This window comes from Pinus tabuliformis, chromosome 7 (genome assembly GCF_031772625.1).
Source record: "Pinus tabuliformis cultivar Carrire ecotype Pingquan chromosome 7, CPIR1, whole genome shotgun sequence".
Taxonomy (NCBI): domain Eukaryota; kingdom Viridiplantae; phylum Streptophyta; class Pinopsida; order Pinales; family Pinaceae; genus Pinus; species Pinus tabuliformis.
In genome coordinates this window covers 2,081,177,100-2,081,202,449 of record NC_142293.1, presented here as the reverse complement: position 1 = coordinate 2,081,202,449, position 25,350 = coordinate 2,081,177,100, and the positions used below count along the sequence as shown (strand labels likewise).

General features: G+C 33.1%; 1 protein-coding gene across 1 annotated transcript; it reads right to left on the bottom strand.

Moving 5' to 3' along the window:
* Positions 1–14,557: 14,557 nt before the first annotated feature.
* LOC149256876 (aldose reductase-like) lies at positions 14,558–23,488 on the bottom strand. Its single transcript, XM_089455498.1, has 9 exons — positions 23,246–23,488; positions 16,488–16,538; positions 16,289–16,362; positions 16,037–16,124; positions 15,451–15,657; positions 15,264–15,335; positions 15,071–15,139; positions 14,751–14,927; positions 14,558–14,651 (listed from the first exon to the last, which is right to left on the bottom strand). Exons 1-9 carry the CDS (start codon positions 23,486–23,488, stop codon positions 14,568–14,570), a joined length of 1,065 nt encoding a protein of 354 aa, XP_089311624.1. The 3' UTR covers positions 14,558–14,567.
* Between the last annotated feature and the right edge of the window lie 1,862 nt (positions 23,489–25,350).

The following is a 25,350-nucleotide window of genomic DNA, read 5'->3' as shown; positions in this document are numbered from 1 at the left end:
TTGTTTAAAAGGAGTTGTGCGAAAGAGGACTAGCATGGCCAGAGGGCGGAGAGGACGGGGAAGCAGAGGCAATAGGGACAATGTTCTGAGGAGCAGAATGAGAGGCCCTACCTTGATTACCAGTATTTCCTCCACGGCAAGAGACTCCACGACGGTGAGGCATCTTCGAATTCTCAGAGCAACCAGGTAAGGGTGAATGGCAGAGCTGAATGGGGAAGGACTGAGCGTAGACGAACCAGGCAAGACTTAAAACCCAAGCGAGTTTCCAGATTACCTGAACGAGACAGGGATGCGGGAATAAAATCAGGCTTAGGTGGAAAGAGCCGAGGGAAATGGCGTAAACCAGACACCAAGCCATGAATAAAATGTCGAGCATAATCTCTCGAACCCAGCGCGCATTGAAGACGGACTGTGCGACCATAATTCCGTCCTCTGTCCAATTGATGTCGCATGGCATTGAAATGTACATTCCTCGTCCAAGGGCCAGGTGCAGGGACAGCTGCCTGCGGTGAATTAACCCTCATAAATGCACAGCATTAACACCCGCATCCGGGTACTGCTGTGTAAAATCCTCATTCACTTCTATGTAAAAAAAAAACTTTTACATTCACTACTGTAAAATAAAATTTCTTACATAGGTTTACTGCCAAAGAAAATTTCCTCCATATGCTCATGCATATTACAAAAACCTCTAGCAAAAGATTACATACTCTGTCCCTCCAGAAAATTTTACACTACTGTGTAAAATTTTCTTTACATTCACCCAAAAAAAAATTTCTCACATGCCTTGCTGGGTTTTCATATTGCATTTAACCAAAGTTTACATTTGCGCTACTGCACCACACCATACATTTCATTTCTATGCATTTCAATGCATATGCTCCACAAAATTTTTATTCGCACTGCTGTGCGTTGGTTTTCTTGTATATTATTCTTTGCTACCGCAAGCCCTCTTTTTATCCCATGTTACAATACAAAAAGTCAACACACAAAAATTTATCACGCTGCTGCGTATTTCAAAATGTCTTCATTGAAAAACTAATCCCCACTCTGGTTTTGCAACCCTCGCTCTGGTTTCGCACTGCTGTGCCCTCTTTTCGTTACACATACATTACATATGCGAATGAAGACCAAAAACAAAACATATACCAAAACAAAACAAACTTAATGATGCGTTGACTTACCCATACCTATCTTTAAATTCGCCATACTTCCGTGCAAAAGAAAAAATATTAAAACTGAAACAGCTCACCTACAATCTACGAAACAACATAAATCACATTAATTCCTTCACGTGGGCGGTCAGACAAAAGTTCAGGCAGGTTGAAAATGATCCTGGTCCGTTGATTTAATCGGACGCATATCGCTTGCTTTAGTCGCACAAACCAAACGAAGTTTACCACCCGGGAGATGGGCAGTTTTGGAGACGTACACTGGACGCGTGTCATTTGGTCGGGGTGTTCGGAGGCCCTCTGACAAATGCAACCTTTTGCGAATGGTGGTGTGGGGAAGATACTGGTGGTTTTGATGACGCGCAAGTGAAATTACAACTTCAACAGACAAGTTTCTACGCATGAATGGTATTGTAATAGAAACCCTGAAGCAGGATCTGCTGAGGAGATTTTCTACAAAGCTCATACTAGGTTTCCTTACCATTCTCTATCATACTAGGCTGCCTTACCATTCTCCACCAAGATGATGTGGGTGGCCTCCAGTTCCGAACAAAGGAAGGAGAGTGAGTTGATATCGAGGCCATTCCTAGATATTTGTTGTTAATATTGATAACTCTTTACAGGTGAGAATATTTTTTTTTTGGGCAAGCTATTAGAATTGGGTTGTAGGGGAATATTCAAACAAATATTGATTTAAATATCGATTAGAATTGGGTTGTAAGGGAATTTCAAACGGAGTTGTCTATAATGTGACTTTTTGGAGATTCTGGTGACGGAATCCCGTGGAAGAAATTGAGGTTAAATCTTGTTTTGTTGCAGTTAAAATGGTTTTTTAACTGCATATTTGGATTCAGCACCCTAAAGAACCCCTGGGACGTTTTGATTGTGCAGAAACTAGCTATCAAACTTGCGATTCCAATAAATTGCTGTCGGATTTTGACTGGAAAAACCCACCAGAAAAGCTTCCAAAAAGTCGCATTATAGACAATTGCATTTCAAACAATAGTTAACTTAAATGTGAATGGCAGATATGAAATATGGAGTAACGGCAAATATCGCAGCTAAGCACCCAGTGGTTCAAGGCAGGGTGGATCGAAAAGGAACAGGTTGTCTATAGCCTTATTTTTGTTATTTTCAAAGGAAGCAGAAATTGTTGCTCCCTGAGAAATGACCAGCAAGGAGCATCCCCAACTATACAGAGCATTTACAGCTCAAACTCAAGAACTGAATTTGCATGTGATGCAAGTGTTGGGGATTATTGGGTAACCATGGGTTATTGTGAACTGCTTAAGCGTTTAGAGTTTCAATCGAGCATGATGTGAACGTAAGTGTGTCTTAGGTCAGCATTGGACTTCCGTTTACTCTTATATTATCATTAATTTTACTGTGGTTTATATTGGCAATGTATGTTTTAATAAATTTTAAAATCTTTTACTTTTGTATCAATGTTTAAAAATTCTCATTTAATTATTATTTTTTTCGAATAAAATATAAAATAATATTTGATATTTAGTTTTGGTGTTTGGAATCGATTTGCAAAGAGTCTCACCCACCCGTGTTCAAATCTATGGAGGCGTCACCCATACCCATGTAGTGTAGGAAGATAAAAGCAATAAAAAAGCAAGTCCCATCACCAACTCTGGCCTTTGGAGTTTTGGTGTTTGGAATCGATTTGCAAAGAGTCCCACCCGTGTTCAAATCTCTGGAGGCATCACCCATACGCTCGTAGTGTAGGAAGATACAAGCAATAAAAAAGCAAGTCCCATCACCAACTCCGGCCTCTGGAGTTTTGGTGTTTGGAATCGATTTGCAAAGAGTCCCACCCGTGTTCAAATCTCTGGAGGCGTCACCCATATGCCCGTAGTGTAGGAAGATACAAGCTAGACGCGTCACCCATACGCCTGTAGTGTAGGAAGATACAAGCAATAAAAAAGAAAGTCACATCACCAACTCCGGTCAAAGAGTCCCACCCGTGTTCAAATCTCTCAAGGCGTCATCCATACGCCGTAGTGTAGGAAGATACAAGCAATAAAAAAGCAGTTTCATCACCAAATCGGGCCTATGGAGTTTTGGTGTTTGGAATCGATTTGCAAAGAGTCCCACCCATGTTAAAAAAAAATAAAATAAATAATAAAAATTTAAAATCTCAGAATATAAAATTTATTTATAGTAGAGAAATTAATAATTTAGAAAAAAAAAATTAAACAATTAAAAAACAATTTAATTATCTAATAAATAAGGTTTTTAAAATTTTAATTTAATTATTCATAATTTTTATTGGTCCATGATATTATAACAAATTTTATTTACAAATTAAGAATTTTCATGATTAAGTGGATAAATTTCCATATGATATTTTTTTTTAAACTTGTATATTAATTTTTTTTATTATTTTATAATAATAGTTTAAAGTAAAGTTAAAATTTAGTTAGTTTTCATGACTTTTTTCAATTTTAGCAATGTGAAATGTATCTTGTAATAAGCGTTGATTGACACATATAGTGTTTGCCAACCATATAATTTACATGGATGTGCTACTCTTAAATAATTTGAAAGAGAAAGAGAGATTAATAATTTATAAATTTAATATGAGAAATATAATTAAAGAATTAGAACAAAAGTTAAATTACAATTTTATTTTAAATAGTTTGGAGATAATTCATTAAAGATGGAATGTACAACAAAAAATAATTTGAACTTTATAATTTATAATTTTTGTTTTGAAAAAAAAATGAGAATAAGTTAGCACAAATTTTGTATTAAGGTAAGTTCTAAAATCTATAAATATGGCATGCTCTCTAAACCTTTAGGCATATTTATAGAAGTCCAATCAATGAAGACCAAATTAAATTAAGGGAGTAAGTTTAAAAGGTAAAAGAAATAGGGAAGTTCAAAATGCCAAACAATTAGGAATATAAAAGCAATCTTAGAGTGAAATTCTCTTATGAAATTTAGGACCATGATAAATCTAAGGTTCCTAAAGTAGAAATATTTATGTTGTGCCAACTATTGAATGAGAGATCCTACCATAGAGAGATTGAAGACATAACTTGTTACATAAAAAATAAAAAATAAAAACAATTTTCATCGCATTAGGCTTTGGATGGGGATTTCAAATATTAATGATAAAGAATATTATATAAAAATATATTATTTTGCACCTATTAATTCTATTTTTAATAAGGAAACAATCTAGATAAAAATGATCCTTATAATGCCTTAGAACAAGATATTTATAGTATGAGAAATGAAGGTGATATCTTATTGCTAGAAGACTTTAATGATTAAACAATTAGTCAAGCCATTATTTTAGACAATCATTCCAATACTAATTCTCTATGGCTCGATGAATATTTTGTTATAGCTAGCATATATAAAAGAAACTCCAAATACATGGTTGAGAGTTTTTTTGCTATTGAGCCAATAAAGTTTTGTATATTTTGAAATCTAATAATCTACAATGGTCTAATAAAGGCACAAATCCAATTGGATGAGTTGTATCTTGACATGTGTCATAGATTATGTCATAATGATATTCTTATATCCTAAATACAAAGAAATATTAACATTTGACACCCTAAACAACCATGAGTCAAACTTTGGTTATAGACCTTGAATACCAATTCCTTTACTATGCACAAAATCCCCAATGAATATAATTATAGTAATAAAGTATCCATTGAATAGAATTAAGATAGTAAAATGCACTTGATAGTCTACAAACATAAATCTATTTTTTTTAAAGGATTTAAATAGTGAATTAAATATCCTATTAAATAAGGACAATATTAAAGACCTATATTGGAATTTTACAACCGCCCTCTCTACTTCCATTAACAAGTTCTCTATTGAGATGTTATGTCAAGAATAAAATAGAATGAGTAACACTTATTGTCATAAGAGTGCAAGATTGCTAGAAACACCATTAGGAATGTTTTTAATGAGTCCTTAAAATATGACAAAATAAATAGATGCAAATCCCAAATTAAAATGAAAAAAAAAAGATATGATATAAATAGAAACCAAAGAAAGCCTTTGCACTTATTTAACATGATTCTAAGAAATTATAAATGAAACTTCTAATTAGTAAAAGTAAAAACAATAATATGTGCTATACAGAAAATTCTCTTCTGTGGACAAAGGAAAACACCCTAGACCTAGTGGCTAGCCTAGTAACAAAAAGGGGGAAAGCACACTTGTATTCCTTTAGAGAAATTAACATGAAAAATAAGGAAGAATTACTTCGATTTCGAAGTCTCTTTCTCCTCACTTGAACTCTTTTGCTCCCACTCCAACTGTTTCGATCTACACCTACAACACAAGCAAGACAAATAGATCTATGTTAATTCCTTCATTCAATGAATCATAAACATTGAAATACATTTGTAATCATATATGGTACAAATGTATAAGGAAACAAGAGAACTTTGCATTAAATGGATTAGGAGAAGTTACAATCCAGTGATCAATGAATTGTAGATGTCTCCCCAAGCTAATGTACTCCTTCCTTTGTCTCAAGGAAATATCCAATCATCCACTCAAAGAGCATAAGTGATATGTATTTAAGCTCAATCCAGCAGCGTAAGGATGCAAGTAAGATCCTTCAAAGCCAACCCTGAGCTCTTTTAAGAGGGAAAATTTATAAGATGAAATGGTAGTTTTGAGTTTACCAATCTAGGCTTGAGATCCATGAAAGGTGGGAAATCATCTTAAGAGATTAAGGTAATCCCATGATCATAGGATTTTGAGGTCATATTGATAGTAAATGGTTGAAAATGCTTCAGAAGATTCTATAAGTGGAATCTTCAATATAAAATATCTCGTTTCCCGAAAATCCAGAACCAACACACCTGCAGTAACTGCAAGACTGAGCTAGCAGCACTTTTTCTCAGTTTTGAAGCTACTCTGGGGCGCAGGGGCATAATGATGGTACTTGCACTGGCCCTAGAATCAAGGATTTTGACCTTGGTTTCTAGTTTGTATTGTACTGCCAGAAAGAGAATGATTAAAGCTTTGTGGGAGATGATTGCAAGATGATAAAGGATGATGATTAACCTAGTTTATAGGCCATTAGGTCCAAAAATCAGTATAACTCAAGTATTCCAAGTAACCCAAGTGCGACAAAATAGAGAAAGTGTGACACATGCGACAAGTGCGACAAAATGGTCTATAACAATATGATTGTCTTAAGGGGTTAGAATTTCTACTTTAAAAATCTTTATGAATCCCTGATGTCATAGAAAATATTTAAATCCTTTTTACAAAAAGGAATTTTTTCTATAAAAGAGTTAGAATTTCAGGTTAATTGGTTTTACAAAAGGAAAGCTAGTCACATTGAAGGCTACCACGTAGAAATCTTAAAAACTGGAGGGCCCATATTCATCCATGACATCCACAGGATATCCAATTTAATAAAAGTAGGGATTTTTGAATTCAAGCTTCTCTGATTCATAATGTTTAAGAAATGACTCTTTCGGATCAATCACATCAGTATTTTTGGGGTCAACATTTTGAACCATCAGTTGTGGTTCATCATTAGGACAATCGACATTTTGAACCATCCACTATGGTTCATCATCAGGATTCCTTAAAGCCTAGATTCAAAGCCTCATCATATCTTTTTTTCTAAAAAAATGGCCATCAATACCAAAAAAAAAAAAAAAAAAAATTAAAGTGAATACTTTTTTTTATTAGGTTAAAATTAGACCTCATTTAAAATCATAACCTAAGAAAATTTGACTCATTGCAACCAAAAATTAAAAATCAACTATCAAATTGAAGCACTCCCTTTTCAATAGGGTATTAAAATTGCAAAAAAAATTCTAATTGTGGTCTAGAAAATCATAAATACATAATGTCATGATAATATTGTCGTATAATTTATAAATTTAACATTATTTACAAATATGTTTTTTACTTTTAATCAAAATCACAATACTAATACATTGAGTGAAACATAAATGATTTCTCAAAGTTATTCTTGCATTGTTGATATTCAAAACAAATTAATTATTCATAATTAAAACATATAACCCAATAAACATAGAAATGGTTCATAACTTCATGTAAGATCATATGCAAGTAAAAAAAAAAAAATCAAGTTATTATGCAAACATCATATTGATCAAAATTAAACAATTTTTTTATACAATTATTCAAATTGACTCATAGATTCCACTACACCATAAGAATCTACATCATCTGAATATGAATGACTAGATGAAAATGTAGATGAACTGTATTCTTTTCTATTATAACAATGATCCATATAATACATGTATTCCCAACATTGCATATGTCAAAAGGCTTCTAGGTCTATGATTGGGTTCAACAGATTCCCATTTTTCCACTATATCTTGTGGTAGCAACCTCTTTATAATCTCTATGGTTTTGAAGCAAAGAGTTCCATTCCTTGTCAAATTGAAGTTACAAATGACTATAAACATCCTCTAATTTATTAGCTCAATTCAATGATTATTTATATTTGGACCCTTTCTTTTTCTCTTTCTATTGATTGTTTTCTCAACTGCCATCTTTAGCTTGTACACATCCTTGAATGGTTGTCTATCTATTGCATACCAATGTACTTCAACAGTTGTAACATCCTAAGTTTCTTTAATGACCTTTATAACATTGGTAACCCAAAATGTATAACCATGTGGATCTCCCTATGCTAACATTGTAATCATACAACCATCTTTAAAATCTTGTGAAGACTCAATAATAGCTTGATATTGTTGTTTTTAAACAATGTTTCTTTTCTAATATTCATTTGACATATTTTGTGGACAAATAAATGGAGTCTTCATAAATGTATCTCCATTTCTTGAGCTTGAAATTATGTCACTTTGATCGTTGAAAAAAGGGTCTCACCAAACATAATCAATGACATCAAAGCATTCATATGTATCTTTAATGGAGTTTTTAAATTTCTTCTAAGTATTTATAATAATCTACATCTCTCTTATGACATAGTGCATTATGGATTTTGACAACTAATTGTAATAAAAATAAATTTGATGCAAATATTGGATGATATAGAATGAACTTCAAAAATATTAATCCTAATGAAGACTTCCATTATGCAATAATTGAATAATTCTTGCCCTATATAATTGTCATTCCCCTTAATTCTTTCACCATGCGATCGCAAAACCAATCTTCACATGCCAATAGTTTCTTCCACTACGTGACAAATAAATTATGGAATGTATGCTTTTTTAATATATTTGATTAATGATGACAAGCTCCCAAAATTCTTTCTCCTCAATGTTATGGAAAAACAATTGAATATTTGATCAATATGGTCATGAGTGTGTCAACAAGAAAGAAACCAACTTTTACCATTTGAAATATTTTTAATTCAATAAGAATGCTTAGATATCCAAATATAATTTGATTTTTGTTTTCATGGCTATATATATAGCTAACTCAAGGAATATTACTAGACCAATGAGCTAGGAGATGATGAATTATGGTGATGGAAATATTTGCACCATTATGAATATTTTGAGTTGTGAATTAATTCCTTGGATACATTTTCTCATTAAAATCCATACAACCAACCAAATCAAATTGAATAAAATTAGCCTCTTGTGAATTTTTTGGCATGTGGAAAAAATGTAATAGAAGTATTTTCTTTTGGTCTATACCATCAATTATCAAACCTAAATATTTATGTGGAATATCATAAAACTTCTTCATATTCCTTTACATTTTATTCCTTTCTCTTGATTGTTGATTGCAATGCTCTTGAAGTACTTTGACAATGGAATCCCCACACACACAAACTTTTATATTTAAAAACTATTAAATTATAACCAATAATGTTGTAAATGCATACATCTTTCTACCCTTTCACATTTATCCCTTTTTCATTTAAGAGAAGCACAAGTAGTACTATAAACCCCTCATCCTTGGCTTCTTAGGAATACATACATTGTTGAATTTTTTCTTGCATATCCTTATAAAATATGCACTTGTAATAAAATTACCATTTCCTTTAGCACCTTTTGTATATGTTTTGAATAAGTTGTGTATTTCCTATTTTGAGAAATTATCTAGAATATGTATTGTGTCTCTATTTGGAAAACACTCTCCATGTTTCGAAAATAAGTTTTACATCCATGACATGTAGAGTTTGTTTATGGCTCAATCTCTCATCTATAATTTGCTTTTAATTTTTGAATAAAATGTAGGATCTTTTTCCAATATTTTTCCAATATTAGAGAATGCATGGAAGATGTCACAAATGAGTTCAAAACATCATTGACATCAACCACTTTAGGGTTGGACCATCATGCTCCATATTTCCGACAAGTGCAAGATGGATTTGGACATACACTGCGACATGAAAGAGATTTCTTAGAGAGGATGGTCACTCATAAGCGCTCATATACATCATCTAGCTCTGCACAGTTTCCTCCATTAACACATGGTTCAATAAGGAAAAAAATTGTTGATGAGCTTGATACAACTGCTACAGGAAACAATGAAATAAATACAAACATGTGAAGGTGAGAATTATATATCTCAAATGTGAAGGTTAATATTATTCCTTTTCAAACTTGTTATGTTTTTAGGTTGGAACAACTTCTTTTTGTCATAATATTATATCCATGTACTCCCATGTACTCATACTTTGAAAATACTAAAATGGAGAGTAATTTCAATATAACATTCTCTTTTAGTTTGACGGAATGAGTTATTATTTATATATAATATGGGATAATTCTATTATAAGATAACAAAATAACGAACTTCCCAACTTCAATAACAAAGATTACCAACAATGTTCTAATTTTAATTAATACAATTAATACATGATCACGAAATATTGTGGACAAAAATGATATGAAATCATTTACCCCTTATATTAACTTCAAATATAAGTGACAAAGACTCATTAATTAAATGTATGACTCATTATTTAGATACACTATATTGCACGACGCCTAGGGGATATTGTCATTTAGATTTTTATTATTTGTAGAGTCATTTTATGTTTAGAATTTTGTTAAAACTTTTGAATCTCTTTAGTGTGAATATGAAACATTTGAATATAAGTGTGAATATGAAACATTTGAATATTTATTTAAGTAATTTAAAAATGTTCTTAAAATTGTTGTAATTAAAACTATTTAAATTTAAAAAGGCATGAATTTAATATAAATGTTAATTTATATAATTTTTATCAATTAAATGCATGACTAATTATTTAGATGTATCGTATTGCTGGAAGGCTAAAGGTTACTATTGCTTGCCTTTTTGTTATTTGCAAAGTCATTTTATGTTTAAAATTTTGTTTAAACTTTTGAATCTATGAGTGTGAATATGACATATTCAAATATCTATTTAAGTAATTTAAAATCGTTGTAATTAAAAGTATTTAAATTTTAAAATGCATGAAATTAATAGAAATGTTAATATATATTATTTTTATTTTATGTAGAAATAAACATTATATTTATTTTCTATATTAATTAGTCTTTTTAGATATATGTGAATTATAAAAGGTGTTGTTTAACATTGAAAAATATATAATTTAAATTTATTTAATTGTATGTTTTGGTTTACTTTAGTTGTTTTGTGTTTATGTTTTTTCTTTACAATTTATTAATACATATCCAAAAAAATCTTGATACATTAAATAAAATCTAAACAATTATAGAGAGAGAAAAGTAACTATTAAAATATCTTGTGATAAGGCGTAAGTTTCTCAATAAGGTGTAAGTGTCTCAAGGAGGAAGGATTAGTATGGTGTAAAGGATTTACAAAATTACAATTGTCATTTTTCTCTATAGAACTCAACTACCTTGCTCTCAATGTGTTACTATATTCTAGAGATGGGAGAAAAGGAATTTTATTGTTACATTATTCTAATCTTAAGGTGATATTATTAGAGAAATTGAAGAGGGATACACGTTTCTATTTTTATTTTACGTGCATTTAGCGATGAAGGATTTATAGGTGATGAATTGGCTTTAAAAGTTTTAGTTATTGTTTTGGAAAATCTTCTCTTTCATATCATTGATCTTATAATTTTTGTTAAGAATTAACAAGGAGTCTTCATTTTGGAGTTTGTAGTTAGCTTTGTATCAACATAGGTTTTATGTGAAATAAGATTCTAGCAAATGTGTGTTATCTAGTACAACTTCATGTTTTCTTGAATTGATTTAAGCAAATATGATTTGATTTGACTGCTTTTAGGAAGATCTAAATTTCTCTAGGTGATTCAAGTAGATTTGAGAGCTTTAGTGGGAAATCCCACATCTTTTAAATTAGTTCATTATTACAAGTAGGGTTATCAAATATTTGTGTGAACTTTTGTGGAGAAATCCATTATCATCTATATTTCTCTAGGTGATTTAAGTAGATTTGAGAGCTTTAGTTGCAAATCCCACATCTTTTAAATTAGTTCATTATTACAAGTAGGGTTATCAAATATTTGTGTGAACTTTTGTGAGAAATCCATTATCATTCTAGTAAATTCTTTGTATTCTATTATTTCCTTCAAGAATGAACACCAAGCCAAAGTGGCTATCTTGCTATCTCAATTCTCTCTAACATCTCTCAATTCCCTCTAACATCTCAATGCCTGCGATAGGAGGGTAAGTAGTTGGAGGACCTATATGATTATGGAATCTATAAGGTATCTACCATTTATTTTGTGATTATGTGCAATATGAGGATAAGTAGTTGGAGGACCTATATGATTATGGAATCTATAAGGTCTCTACCATTTATTTAGATTTGTGGTTATGTGATTATGGGGGTGAGAGGGCGGTTTTGTGTTATGTCTTCTTCCATTAGGGATAATCCCTATTGTACCAATCTCGTATATTGTTAAGAAATTGGATGAAATGCTAACTTTGAAGATCAAGTACTAGAAGGTAAATGAGTTCACTTTATTACTTAAATTTGAGGTAGTAATATGTAGGCTTAGTGAATTTTGGCTGTGATTGGTAATGTTACATGAATAGATATATTCTAACTAGACTAGGAACCATGTGATCCTTTTGTGCTATAAAGTATTTTTTCCTTGTACAATTTTATTTTCATGATGGTTACCATAGAATATTTGATGATTGTATCCAAAATGCTAGTTTGATTCAATATCTCTAATACAACTCTTTCTTTTGATTCCCTCAATGTTTAATGATATTAGAAACACTTTGGCCATTTTTTTAAAGTATGATGATTCAATATTAATTGTTCATTAATGCAAACATTTGTGTCAATATTGACTTTTGTAAAAGTCTTCAAAATTAAATGTTGTTGAAACATGAAAATTTTAAATAAATTTATTGGTATGAAAGACTACTTTTAATAATTAACATTATCATTATCATTAAATAGGTTGTCACTTATAAAAAAATATATCTTAATGTTATAAATCATCCTATGAAAAAAGAAAAGGAATAGTCTTTTAAACATAAAACTTGACAACCATATGATCTTCATTTTTGGAATGTTAAAAAAAATATTGGATTTTCCCCTTTTTAACTTTAGAAAGACAATAAAAAATAATAATATGGCATAGAGAATAGAGACATTTGTATGGAAATAAATGTAGAAAATTCCCGTGTAAAATTTAATCCTAAATAATATTCCCACTAAAAAATTAAAAATATATATAAAGATAGAATTTTTAATTTTAATAAAAAAAAATAAAAAAAAATTAAAATTCAAAAATACATAATAAACTGTATCTTATACATCTCATTATTAAAAAAAATAATAATAATAAATAAATAAACTAAGATCATTGCATAAAAGTTGTTTTAAAATTAAAATATATTTAGATATTTATAAATTATTTAATAACCTATTATATATAATCAATTATTGATACTATTATTATAATTATATGTTATATTTTATTTAAATTATAGTCTAGCTGGGCGGAAGAATGGCCCGTTTTCCGGCACCGGCCGGAAAATCGTCCGGCTCCGGCTGCCGGCCATCCCTCCGCCCTCCGCCACCTTCCCCTCGCTCCGCCACCCTCCTTCGCCGCCCAGCCTTCCCTCGCGATTCTGACAGAGCCTGACAATGGATTCGGCGCAGCTGTAAATCCTGACATCCCCTGACAGATCGGGGACGAGCTCGAATGTCGGGAACAGAGAGGAATGGCTCCAATTCGAATTGAGGAGGTCCCGCGGTTGCTCCCTCACGCAATTTCCTTGCCGCTCTGTAATTGCCCTGACCTCCGCAAGTCCGCTCTGCAATTCCCCGGAGCTCTGCAACTAATTGCCCTGACCTCCGCAAGTCCGCTTTGCAATTCCCCGGAGCTCTGCAACTCCTTTCTCTTCCGCTCTGTAATAGCCCCGACCTCTGCAATTCCAAACCCAGGTAAGATCCGCAATCTTTATTATTGAATTTGTGTCTTTGTAATACCATTGGCAGAAGTAAACAACTCTTAATGGCTTTGTGAGTCTAATAGCCATCGTTTGCATAAAATCAACCACAACCACCAACATTTTCTTCGTCCATTTTCAGTGGTCGAATCTGCTGGTCGAAGAAGCAGACTCCGGTGGCTAAAATTTTTGATAAGCTTCTCAGTTTACTCTGTAACCTCATTGTTCCCCATACATTTAAAAGGCTTCCCACGAGCAAATAAAACAATGAATGCGATTAGGAAAATAGAAAGAACACAACATACTGTAACGATTTCAAGATATCCGAATTACAAAACTGTTACGACAAAATGACAGAATGGTGTATTTGCTCGTCAATGGATGTAGGAAGGGAACAAGGTGAAAGTGAGGTTGGTTTTCCGCGTATAAGTTAATAGACAGTGGAATATAAATATAATAAGCAACCATGAGCCTTATGAAATTCTGCCAGAAATGGTGCGTTTTATTGCTGCTTCATTTTTGTTTTTGTTGGTGATCACATTTTATGCTATTTTGTTCGGAATACGCATTGTTTTCGGTTCATCCTTCAAACTCTGAATTTAACTTCTATCTGAATGCGCATGAATGTCAGACTTAGTCACTGAATTACTCACGGGCTTTTATGTTTCAGTAATCACAACATACTGTAACGATTTCAAGATATCCGAATTACAAAACTGTTACGACAAAATGACAGACATAAATTTGGGTATATTGGCCAGATATATTCAAAGAAAGTTTTGGTTAGCCTTTTATATAGTCTTTATAGATCCACAGTCTGAACAAATAGAAGGATAATAACTAAACTCAGTTAGAAAGTATAAAATAGAAAACGCTCAACTCAATTACAGAAGATTGAAAGAAAAAATTATTTCTCATAATTTCCCCCACCCATGGCCAAATTTATTTTCCCACAATTGCCAAATACATGGCCATCTCATTCATGGTCCCAAGGCTCTTCAACAGATTTGTAAGGTCCATTGCCAAATACATGGCCATCTCATTCATGGTCCCAAAGCTCTTCAACAGATTTGTAAGGTCCATCGGCACATACGAACAATTCAGAGCCATCCAACTCCCTTTTCTGCACAAGGGTACACAAACAATCGTTGTAGCTCACTCTGAATATTTCAGAGTAATAGATCCCACATACTCTGAACTAACTGAAAACCACCATACATACCTGCTCTGGAAGGCTACTCAGAGCCTGGAAATCCAATTCAGGAAGTTTCCATCCAAACACTTGAATGTTCTCCCTTATTCTGCCAGGATTAGTAGACTTTGGAATTGTGATTGCTCCTCTCTGAAGAGCCCACTTTATCAGCACCTGCCCCGGAGTCTTATTCACTTTTTTAGAGATCTGAAAACAGAGTTATGCACTGTTTCAAAACTTCCCCCACAACATAAAAAGGTAAGAGAGCTATAAATCCAAGCTGTTTGAGCATATTGTAGGGAAAGGATAAATATCACTCGATATATAAATGAAGAGAGATCACTACACACCAGTTGAACAGTAGGGTCATTCAGCAGGTCTCTTGTTTGGGGTCCTTGTGATCCCAATGGTGAGTATGCCTGCATTGTTATGATCATAATTACGACAGAGTTTAGACACGGCATCATTTAAACTTTGTTCTTTTGGACCAGAAGATAGAGTCCTATGATACTTAATTTGTATTCATAGAATACACTGACTCACGGTAACATGGATCTTGTGCTTCCTACAAGCGTTCAAAATCTTATCATTTCTCCAGCCAGGATGCATTTCCACCTGCATGTGGCACAGTTTTTGCATAAATATCATGTATAGGTGTCACCCATTTTATTTGACAGAGACTGCAAAATATGAACATGGAAGCAAACTTTGAATAGGAATGCTATGGTACCTGGCACACAGAAGGCAAAGTTGTTGCATAGTTAAGTAGAGATTCCAACTTTTTCACTGTGAAATTAGATATCCCAATTTCTCGAACCTTTTTCTCTACTACCAGTTTTTCCATTTCTCTCCATACACCCTCCATGTCTAAATCTAACACATCACCAGCCTTGGGAGGCCTACTTGCCCCTTCTCTCAAGTGAAATGGCCAATGGATCTGAAAAAGCATACAATAAACAGAAAATCAAGTCAAGAGAGCCTCTCTTGGACTGTAGTCAATGAAATTTCTACAAAGATAAAATCAATTGGTCATTTTTAATTGGTTCAGAGGAAATCCTGCTTAAACTCCACTCCTTATTTGAGTTTGATTTTGTTTCTATGAAACAAAGATATATAAGGTTTTCAGATTAGGAGATTTTGATTTTTTTTTTCATGAACTCCCTGGTTAACTACACAATATTTTGATTCAAAAGTATAAGATATCCTATATATATATATATATATAAACCAAGTGGGTCAAACACACCAGGTAAATGACAGGATAAATCTATGGATTAAAACAATATTACACCAGCTCAAGCATGAGGATTACATACCAGGTAAAGATCAAGATAGTCAACCTGTAGATCATTGAGAGACTTGTCAAGAGCAGCCCTGACTTTGTCAGGAGACATATTAGTGCACCTGCCCAAATCCCAAACAGAAAAGAGAAAAAAAATCCATTAGACACAGATGGGGGCTGCTGGTTTAAAACTAGGCTGGTTAATCATATAGTTTGAACTCCCGGAGATCAATCAATCTACAATGTGAAGTAGAAAAGATATAAAATGGTAAAATGTGATGCCTACCAAAGCTTGGATACCACAAACAGATCTTTCCTATCAATGCCTGCAACCATGGCATCTCTCAGTCCATGACCAACCTGCAAAAGACAGCCAAGCAATCAAGCATGCAGGGCCATTGAAGCAACTCAATGTCTTCAAAAATTCAATGAACCCACAATTTTTGGTCAATAATCACAGAAGCCTAAAGGCAAATAATCATCACCTCCTCCTCAACGCCATATTCTGCTGCAGTATCAATATGGCGGTAACCGTCCTGCAACGCCCAATTGTCAAATACATCAAATTAGAAATATGAGTACAGTTTGCCAAGCGTCTTAAAGGAAATGCTTGCATCCCAAATTTTTTGCATCCTTTTGTGCTATTTATTTTTGTCATTATTGAGTGATTGATATTTTAAACCTCAAAAAAAGCATAAAAGATGTTTTATATTTATATATATGTTGGATAACTTGCTAAGATTGAAATTTTGGTTTTGATGTTCTTGCATATTGTTTGACCAGATCAGTTCAAAATGGGCAAGCGAAAGAAATGGCAATATATCATGGATCTTGAGGTGCAAGACCTCAAAGGAAAAATGGCATTCTCTAGTAAAGACTTGGTTTGGACAGAAATAAATAAAAAAAACAATGGTATTGATCGAGTTGCTGTAATCCCGTTACGACGAGTTTTTGACTTTATCAAAGGAGAGGAAGAAAATCCTATTGCTCCATGCAAATTCATAAGAAAAACAAAAAAGAAACCAAAAGAAAGATCTACTGCTGCATTGCAATATGATATGTGAGTATTTAAAATATATATTGTTTAGATATTTTGAAACCACAATTATCTTTCTTTGTATGTACTAACAATTTAAATTTGTGGTTTAGTTATCATTGTTCATTTGGCTCAGAGGACAAAAGAGGAAATCTTTCAGCTAAACGAAGGACCTCATTTGTGCAGAAGAGGGGTTGCCAATGCCACTTTATTGTAAAAGTTATGCATGAAATGCCTGATAGAGCAATATTAACTTTCAATATGTATGAACATGAAGATGGGGAAGGTTGGGCTTGTCATGGTCAATGTGACACTTCAGGTGAGACCAGGGCCTTGCATAGGCCAAAGCTTTCGAGGGACATTGTTGCATATGTAGAGAGTTGTTTCTTTTTGGGAGTGCCTATTGATGTAGTGTATAGAACCCACATTAAGAGACATGTTGACATCGATGTGGCAGCTCGAGATAGAGATTTCTTCTTATGCAGGAAAGATATTGTAAACATCTATAATAGATTGGCGAAGGGAAATTATCAACTTCATAAAAAGGATGAAATGAGTGTAAACCTTTGGTATCAAAAGCATTGGGAAGATTTTTTCTTTTACCAAAAGCCCAATGGTGTGGAGGTCCCTTTTATAATAGGGATTCAAACAAAGTGGATGTTGGAGACAATGGTCAAGCTATCGCACAATAGCTTAATAGCCATGGATTCAACATTTAACACAAACAAATATGGGGTAAGTCAGATGCCAATGATTTATTGAATATATTTATTTAAGTTGTATACATTCAAAATGATTAATAATTTGTATTTAAATTTATGTAATGTTGAAAATGACAGTATCAGTTGTATACACTCGTGGCATTTGATTAACAACAAAGCGGGGTGCCTGTTGCATGGGTCATGGCATCACAAAACAAATCAGATGATATTGCAATATGGCTGGAGCATCTCATGCGCAAATGTTTCCAAACCCGTCCTGATTGGAAAGTCAATGCTTTCATGGTTGATGATGCACTGGCTGAAATCAGTGCCTTGAGGTAAATTTAACATTGTCATGACATAACCAAACTTGCATTTTTTCTAAAAATACCACACTAAAATGCATTGACTATGGCAGGAGGATCACATGTTGTGATGTGATCTTATGCGTTTGGCATGTACGGAGGGCTTGGTTAAAAAATGTCAATCGGTTGGCCACTAGTTCCACAAAAGCCAAAGAGATGTTCAGTGAGTTAGGTTTCATCATGAAACACACTCTCAATTATGAAGTGGAAGATGCAATCAATCAATTTTTTATCAAGTTTGCAGATGAAGAGAAGTTCTTAGACTATTTCAACAAGAATTGGGTCACTGGAGATAAAATTCGTAAGTAAAAAATTTTTTCGTATTATATGCATTTTTTACTTTTATAAAGGTGATATAGTGAGACTGACATCGTTCTATTTGCAATTAGGTATGTGGGTGAAAGGTTGTCGGGAGTTTCCTCATGCAAATCAGGAGACCAATAATGATGTTGAGTCATACCATTGTTACCTAAAAACAACATTTCTATCTGATAGAAGGAAAAAATGTGCCCAGAGGATGGATTGGTTATTGCATATGCTACTAACAACAGTTGAACCTTGTTATCAGTTCAAGGAAATCTTAAAAGAAGAAGGATTTATAAACAACTATAAGAGAGAAAAGCAGCTAGAATCATCAGTGGAACGAGCAAGAAAAATTATGGATACTGATTGTTGTCCTCATGAGAGCATAACCCGTGCCTATTGGGTGAGAAGTCAGACAGATCGAAGTAAAAAATACCTTGTCACCTGGTATCATAAGGATTTTATAACCTGTGAATGTCCATGGTCTATCCGTGGAAACATTTGCAAGCATGCCATAAAGGTTAATTGGTTGTATTTCCACTTGGATAATTCAAATCCATTGCTTCATCAGCATGCAGAGGATAACATATGCAATGACCCACCTGAGATCAATATAGAGCCTCAAAACCATGATGAAGATGTTGATGCTACTCTTATGGCCACAAATGTTGTTGATGCAGATGCCGAGGCACTTCATTTGGCAAGGGAGGAGTTGTTTAGCTATACACATCTCATTTTAGATAACCCTCCTACTACTTTGGCGAAGACAATCCAGTTGACTGGTATGCTTAAAAAAATGTTGGATGAAGCCAATAATTTGCACGTTACTGATTTTGACTTCACACCTGGATTGGAATCTCTTGATCCATCTTTGAAGAGGAAGAAGAGTTTCCTTAGCCCCACAAAGAAAAGAAGAAGCAGCAGAAAAAACAATGGTTTGGAAATTGATTTAAATGTTGATCCATCAGAATATGAATCATTTGAGTTTCAATACCTCAATAAGCGAGGACGTCATCAATCAAATAATGTCGTCTCTATGGTTCCAGGCTAGTTTCATGTGTTGAATAGAGTCATGGTTTTAGATTTAAGTATTTAATCACCACTATTCTTTAACATGTGGTATGTTTATTTTTTACAGCAATGCAACAATCCCCAACCATGGCGATAACCCAAGACCAAAGGGAGATGCAAGACCATCCAACCTTATCTCCCATGCCAGGTACATTTGACACTCTTTCATTGTGTGTGCACATATACCTTGATGCTCTAGAAAATTTCTTTGCGATAACATTGGACATTTTTCTAGGTAACTATAGAATAAGTGGAGAAGCATCATCTTCTACCATGACTGACCATCTATGGAAGGACTTCAACTCTAATGGGAATCAATGAGGTATGCACAAAGAATATGATAAGTATATTTATGTTTTCCCATTGTTATGTTGTTATAAAAATACCTTTTTCATAATCTGTTCATGGACATAATCTGTTCTCTTAAAGTTCATGAAACTTTGTGCTTTGACATGGAATGTTGGGTTGTTTCAGAAGGATCTAGGTACATTGAGAACATGGGTGCGTGCAAAATTTGAGGAAAGTTTGAGCCTTCATCAGTGCAATATTAAAAATATGGGTGCCTGATGAGCACCGAGGAATGTTTGAGCCTTCATCAGTGCAATATTAAAAATATGGGTGCCTGATGAGCACCGAGGAATGTTTGAGCCCTCATCAATGCAAAAGTAAAAGTTCAATCATATGCCACTACTCTCCTGAAGTTTCATGAAATTTTGAACTTTGACATGGAATGTCGAGTTAATTCACATGGCTCTGTAATTGTTCAACAAATTGAATTGTTGGTTCTTTTTACTGCAATGTTTCTGTATTTTCTCACGTAATTGGTATAATATTGCAGACTAAGCTGTAACAATGTTGTATACACACCACAATTTGGGAATGAATTAGTGTTTTGGACATCAATCTAAATTGTTCTTCAAATATATTCTGAAATGTTATCTGAAATGTTAGATCTGTTATATGATCAAAACAAATCTAATTTTATTTACGGTGTTCATATGATTAATGCCCGCTTTCACCCTCTAAGAGAAAGCATTTCAAGTTTAAGCTTCTAGTTGTATTACATATGAGATTTCTCACAACTTGGTAGTTCTTATTTACCAAATAGAGAGCACTGTGCTGATGAATTTTCCTAGCAGAGATTAATGAAAGCTTAGTTTCCAAATAAATAAACCATGCCAACAAAACCTCAAGTTTTCATTTAAGTGTGTACATATGGACCACAATGCTGCTCCTACACCTTTCATCATGTGAATTTATTGACAAATCAACCCTGACTTGACATTGGCTCAATTTCTTCTAGGGTTTGGATCAATATTTTCTTTATTTTAGAATTACCCCCAACAGGTTAACCACATAAATTTTAAATTAACTTATGATATATCTTCTGTCTAGCTCCAAACTTTTATTAAATTTAATTGAATATCTCCCAATCTGAGGTCAGCTTCAAGTATCATTGCATACGTATATATATATAGGCATGACAAGATTGATCTTGCTTTTAAGTTTCAAACCAGATTAGTTCCTTCTGAGTTTTCTGAGTAAACATAAACAGAGTGCACCCTTTATTCTGTTTGAAGATGGATGATTTATCTCCCAACAACAGTGGACAGGTTAATACCTTTCCTTTTCTGAGTTTATGGAAGATCTTGATTCTTAACTGATATGAACCTGTTTAGGAGCATTGCCAACCAATATTCTGCCTAAGGAAAACTTATCAGCAAAACTGTCATGCTTCTCGGTATTATATAAGTTAGCTGGGATCTCTTCTTGCTTGAGCTGTCTGCTTGTTCTATAAGTTACAATATGTCAATCAGCAGATTGCACAATAGTTTCTCCACTTGTTGCAACTTCAACTACCTCTGAAACTTCTAATGAACTTCAATGTTTCTTTCCTTCTTTACATATAAACTGTAAAAGTAGTAAAACTGCACGCAGCTCATTGGGATTGAGATGTTGATACCAAGTTGCTTGCTGGATTTGTACCAACAGGTTCATTGCACTGTCAAAAGTTGGAGTTTCCCAGTCTGATCTCTCTTAGAATCCTAACATATGGAAGATATAAACCTGGAAGCTCATATGTTTTCATATATAAATATGCTGTAAAATTTTTAGAGACATCAATCACTACCATAACTCTCTAACTATATCACAACAATTCTCTAAAATCACTTTGATATACACCATTCTTTATAGCTCATTCTTTTGTGTCAATAACATATTTATAGTTGAGCCAATCCTCACATAATCACATTGTCTATTTGAGGTAATATCTATAGATTTTTATAGTCTTGTTTCTTATGTGTTAATGCATTGGATGTAAATATTAGTTAACAATCAATGCATTCAATTTTTAGTCCAATTATTTTTCATTCCCCTATTATGTTTTATTGATTGCTTTGTTGTTTATAATGGCACATCACCTTATCATAACTATCAGTGATAAACTATTTGTTTTTAGCCTTCTTGAGTGTAACATAAGAAAAAATTACTAACGTTGCCACAACTTTAAAGGATTGTGCATCTAGGGTGATTAATCCCACTTTTGATATTCATCATTGGTATCAGTCAAATCTCATATTTTCTCTAATATATAGAGTTCCATTTGCATGATATTTTTTTGTTCCAACTTATGCAAACTATGTCCCCCAATTAGTCTTAAGTGTGACACTATTATCTAAGAATATCTTCACCTTAAGACATGAAACTAGTTTTCATATAAAAGACTTTTTCACATGACAACAAAATTTCTATTCAAGTTTGTGTAACTCATGCCATTTCTAAATTAGTCAGTAAGAATTAGGGTATCTATAGTCCCCTCCCATTCTTTTGCATCCACGAGAATCTATATCCATGGATTCTCTAATAAGGTTGTTAACCACACATCATAACCATCAAGACAAACATATGGAGCATCTCATGCGCATATCAATTTCTTCTAGGGTTTGGATCAATATTTTCTTTATTTTAGAATTACCCCCAACAGGTTAACCACATAAATTTTAAATTAACTTATGATATATCTTCTGTCTAGCTCCAAACTTTTATTAAATTTAATTGAATATCTCCCAATCTGAGGTCAGCTTCAAGTATCATTGCATACGTATATATATATAGGCATGACAAGATTGATCTTGCTTTTAAGTTTCAAACCAGATTAGTTCCTTCTGAGTTTTCTGAGTAAACATAAACAGAGTGCACCCTTTATTCTGTTTGAAGATGGATGATTTATCTCCCAACAACAGTGGACAGGTTAATACCTTTCCTTTTCTGAGTTTATGGAAGATCTTGATTCTTAACTGATATGAACCTGTTTAGGAGCATTGCCAACCAATATTTTGCCTAAGGAAAACTTATCAGCAAAATTTTCATGCTTCTCGGTATTATATAAGTTAGCTGGGATCTCTTCTTGCTTGAGCTGTCTGCTTGTTCTATAAGTTACAATATGTCAATCAGCAGATTGCACAATAGTTTCTCCACTTGTTGCAACTTCAACAACCTCTGAAACTTCTAATGAACTTCAATGTTTCTTTCCTTCTTTACATATAAACTGTAAAAGTAGTAAAACTGCACGCAGCTCATTGGGATTGAGATGTTGATACCAAGTTGCTTGCTGGATTTGTACCAACAGGTTCATTGCACTGTCAAAAGTTGGAGTTTCCCAGTCTGATCTCTCTTAGAATCCTAACATATGGAAGATATAAACCTGGAAACTCAAGGGCAAATGGGGCCAAGTCTAATCCAAGCTGCACATAAAGAACACTTACTGTAGTAATCCTGGTGTCATTTGCAACCGGTATAAATGATTCCTTTTGTAGTTCCAAGATATCTGAACTTGAAAGTGTTCCCCAGATATTGTCCAAGTAGTTTGACATCACCAAGTGCCTATAGACTTTGTGCCTATAATGGTAGGCCATTGTGCAAGTGTCTTTTCCTTTCTTGTACTTTCTAACAGCATCTCTGGTTCTGAAGCCGTTCATAATCATACTTTGCATAAAATGCAAAGCCATCCATCTCATCCACACCTCGTTGACAAACTTCGTGCCCTTCAAAGAAGCAACTACTGTGTTTTCAAACTATAAGTTTTTTCCAGATAAGATATAGATATTAGGATCAGAATGCATTTGTGATCATGTTCATTCTTTTGTTCAAACTAAGGCAAACCAAACTTAAACCAGTAACTCTTCATTCTGCAGCCCTGGTACACCAATTTTAATGAAAGCTTTGTACCATTTTTCTGGGCTATCTATATGTAAGCCGTTTCTCTTATAAATATTGGTAGTTAAGATATGTTAAAATATCAATTTTGCACTTGATTCTGTTAATGCTGGTCTTTTAGATTAAAGTCAAGAGAGTTTAACTGAAAAAAATTGCTCAATTCAACTCTCTTCAGGTAGTTCTTGTGGTGTTTTAAGAAACTTTTTTGCCCAATTCCCGTGCTGCTTAAGAAACTTATTTGCCCTTGCTCTGATTTTTTTTTGCTCTGTAGTAAATGTACTGTAATTTAATTTTCTGCAGTAAATGTATTGTAATTTAATCTGACATATCACTCTCTGCCTTATGTGGGTAGTTGGAGATTTGATTTTGATTTTTCCATCTTTTGTTTAAAAACATGTCCACAGGTAAGAGGTTCATACCATACTTCATATATGTTTGATTGCTTGTGTTAGGAAGTTTGCTATCCTGGAAGTTTGTTAGGAAGTTTGCTATACTTCTTTTCATTCCCATCAATTACCATAGCATCGTTTAAATTCAATGATCTTGGCATCAATGCAATGCATATTCAGCATGTTAATCCGAATAAAGAAGCACATTATCTTTTGAAATGGATGAAATATGTTATTAATTTATTAATATTATAGTATATTTATTTTGATTTTTAATTTATTAAACATGGAGAAGATTAAAACCATGGAAGCTTTAGATTTGAGCAGAATTTAAAAAAATGGAAATTTCAGAGTTGAGTAGAATTAGGGGAAATGTAGAGTTTGGAATTAAGTTGAATTTATGTTCATTTCTTAAGCTACAGTTACAGGATTTTGAACCAACGATCTTCACATAAAAAGGATTTGGAATCAGCGATCTTCACATAAGAAGTGCCTTAAAACAATGAGCTTTATCATGGACTCTTCTAAGCCCATGGGTTAAATTAAATTAATGTTAATTTATTTTATATTTTATATTATTTTTTAAATATGAAATAATATAACAAGTTTCAGGCTATCTCTAGAATTTGGCTTACCTGAAATTGTTGATATCACAATTTTTTTTCTTTAAACTGTGATTTCAACCATCTAGGTTGATTGAGAGAACCTGTTACACTCTAATATTGCAACTTCGGGTACTTGAGATTCCGAGATTTGATTTGTGGACAATAGATATAAACAAGAAAGATTGTATGAGTGCCCTTTATGAACAAGTATGTCACTTGTTTATGTACAATATCTCATCACATGCATTGTAAAAGCAGTTAATTTCATTTTATAAATAATAAAACTGAGAAATAAGATTTTGCAAGTAATCACGAGGGTCAATTGAGTTTATTTCTAGTGTTTAAAACGAATGATTGCTATCTTTGCTACTCAAATTTAATTGTCATTATATAATGACTTTAAATCTTGTTATACGGTCTTGAACCCTAAAAAAATCCATGAAATGCTTGATTTACATTAAAAAAACAAATACTCATATAGATTGAACAGATAAATTGGCAAAATGCAACTTTACTTTCGAACTATCTCTCAAAGTCTTCCAAAAACAGGTACTATCCAGCCAGTTATGTAAACTAGAAGAGAAATAAATTGAAACTAGTTTCAAGAGAAATATGTGTCATTAAGAATAAAGTGCTTATAAACATAGTAAAGAAACCTTT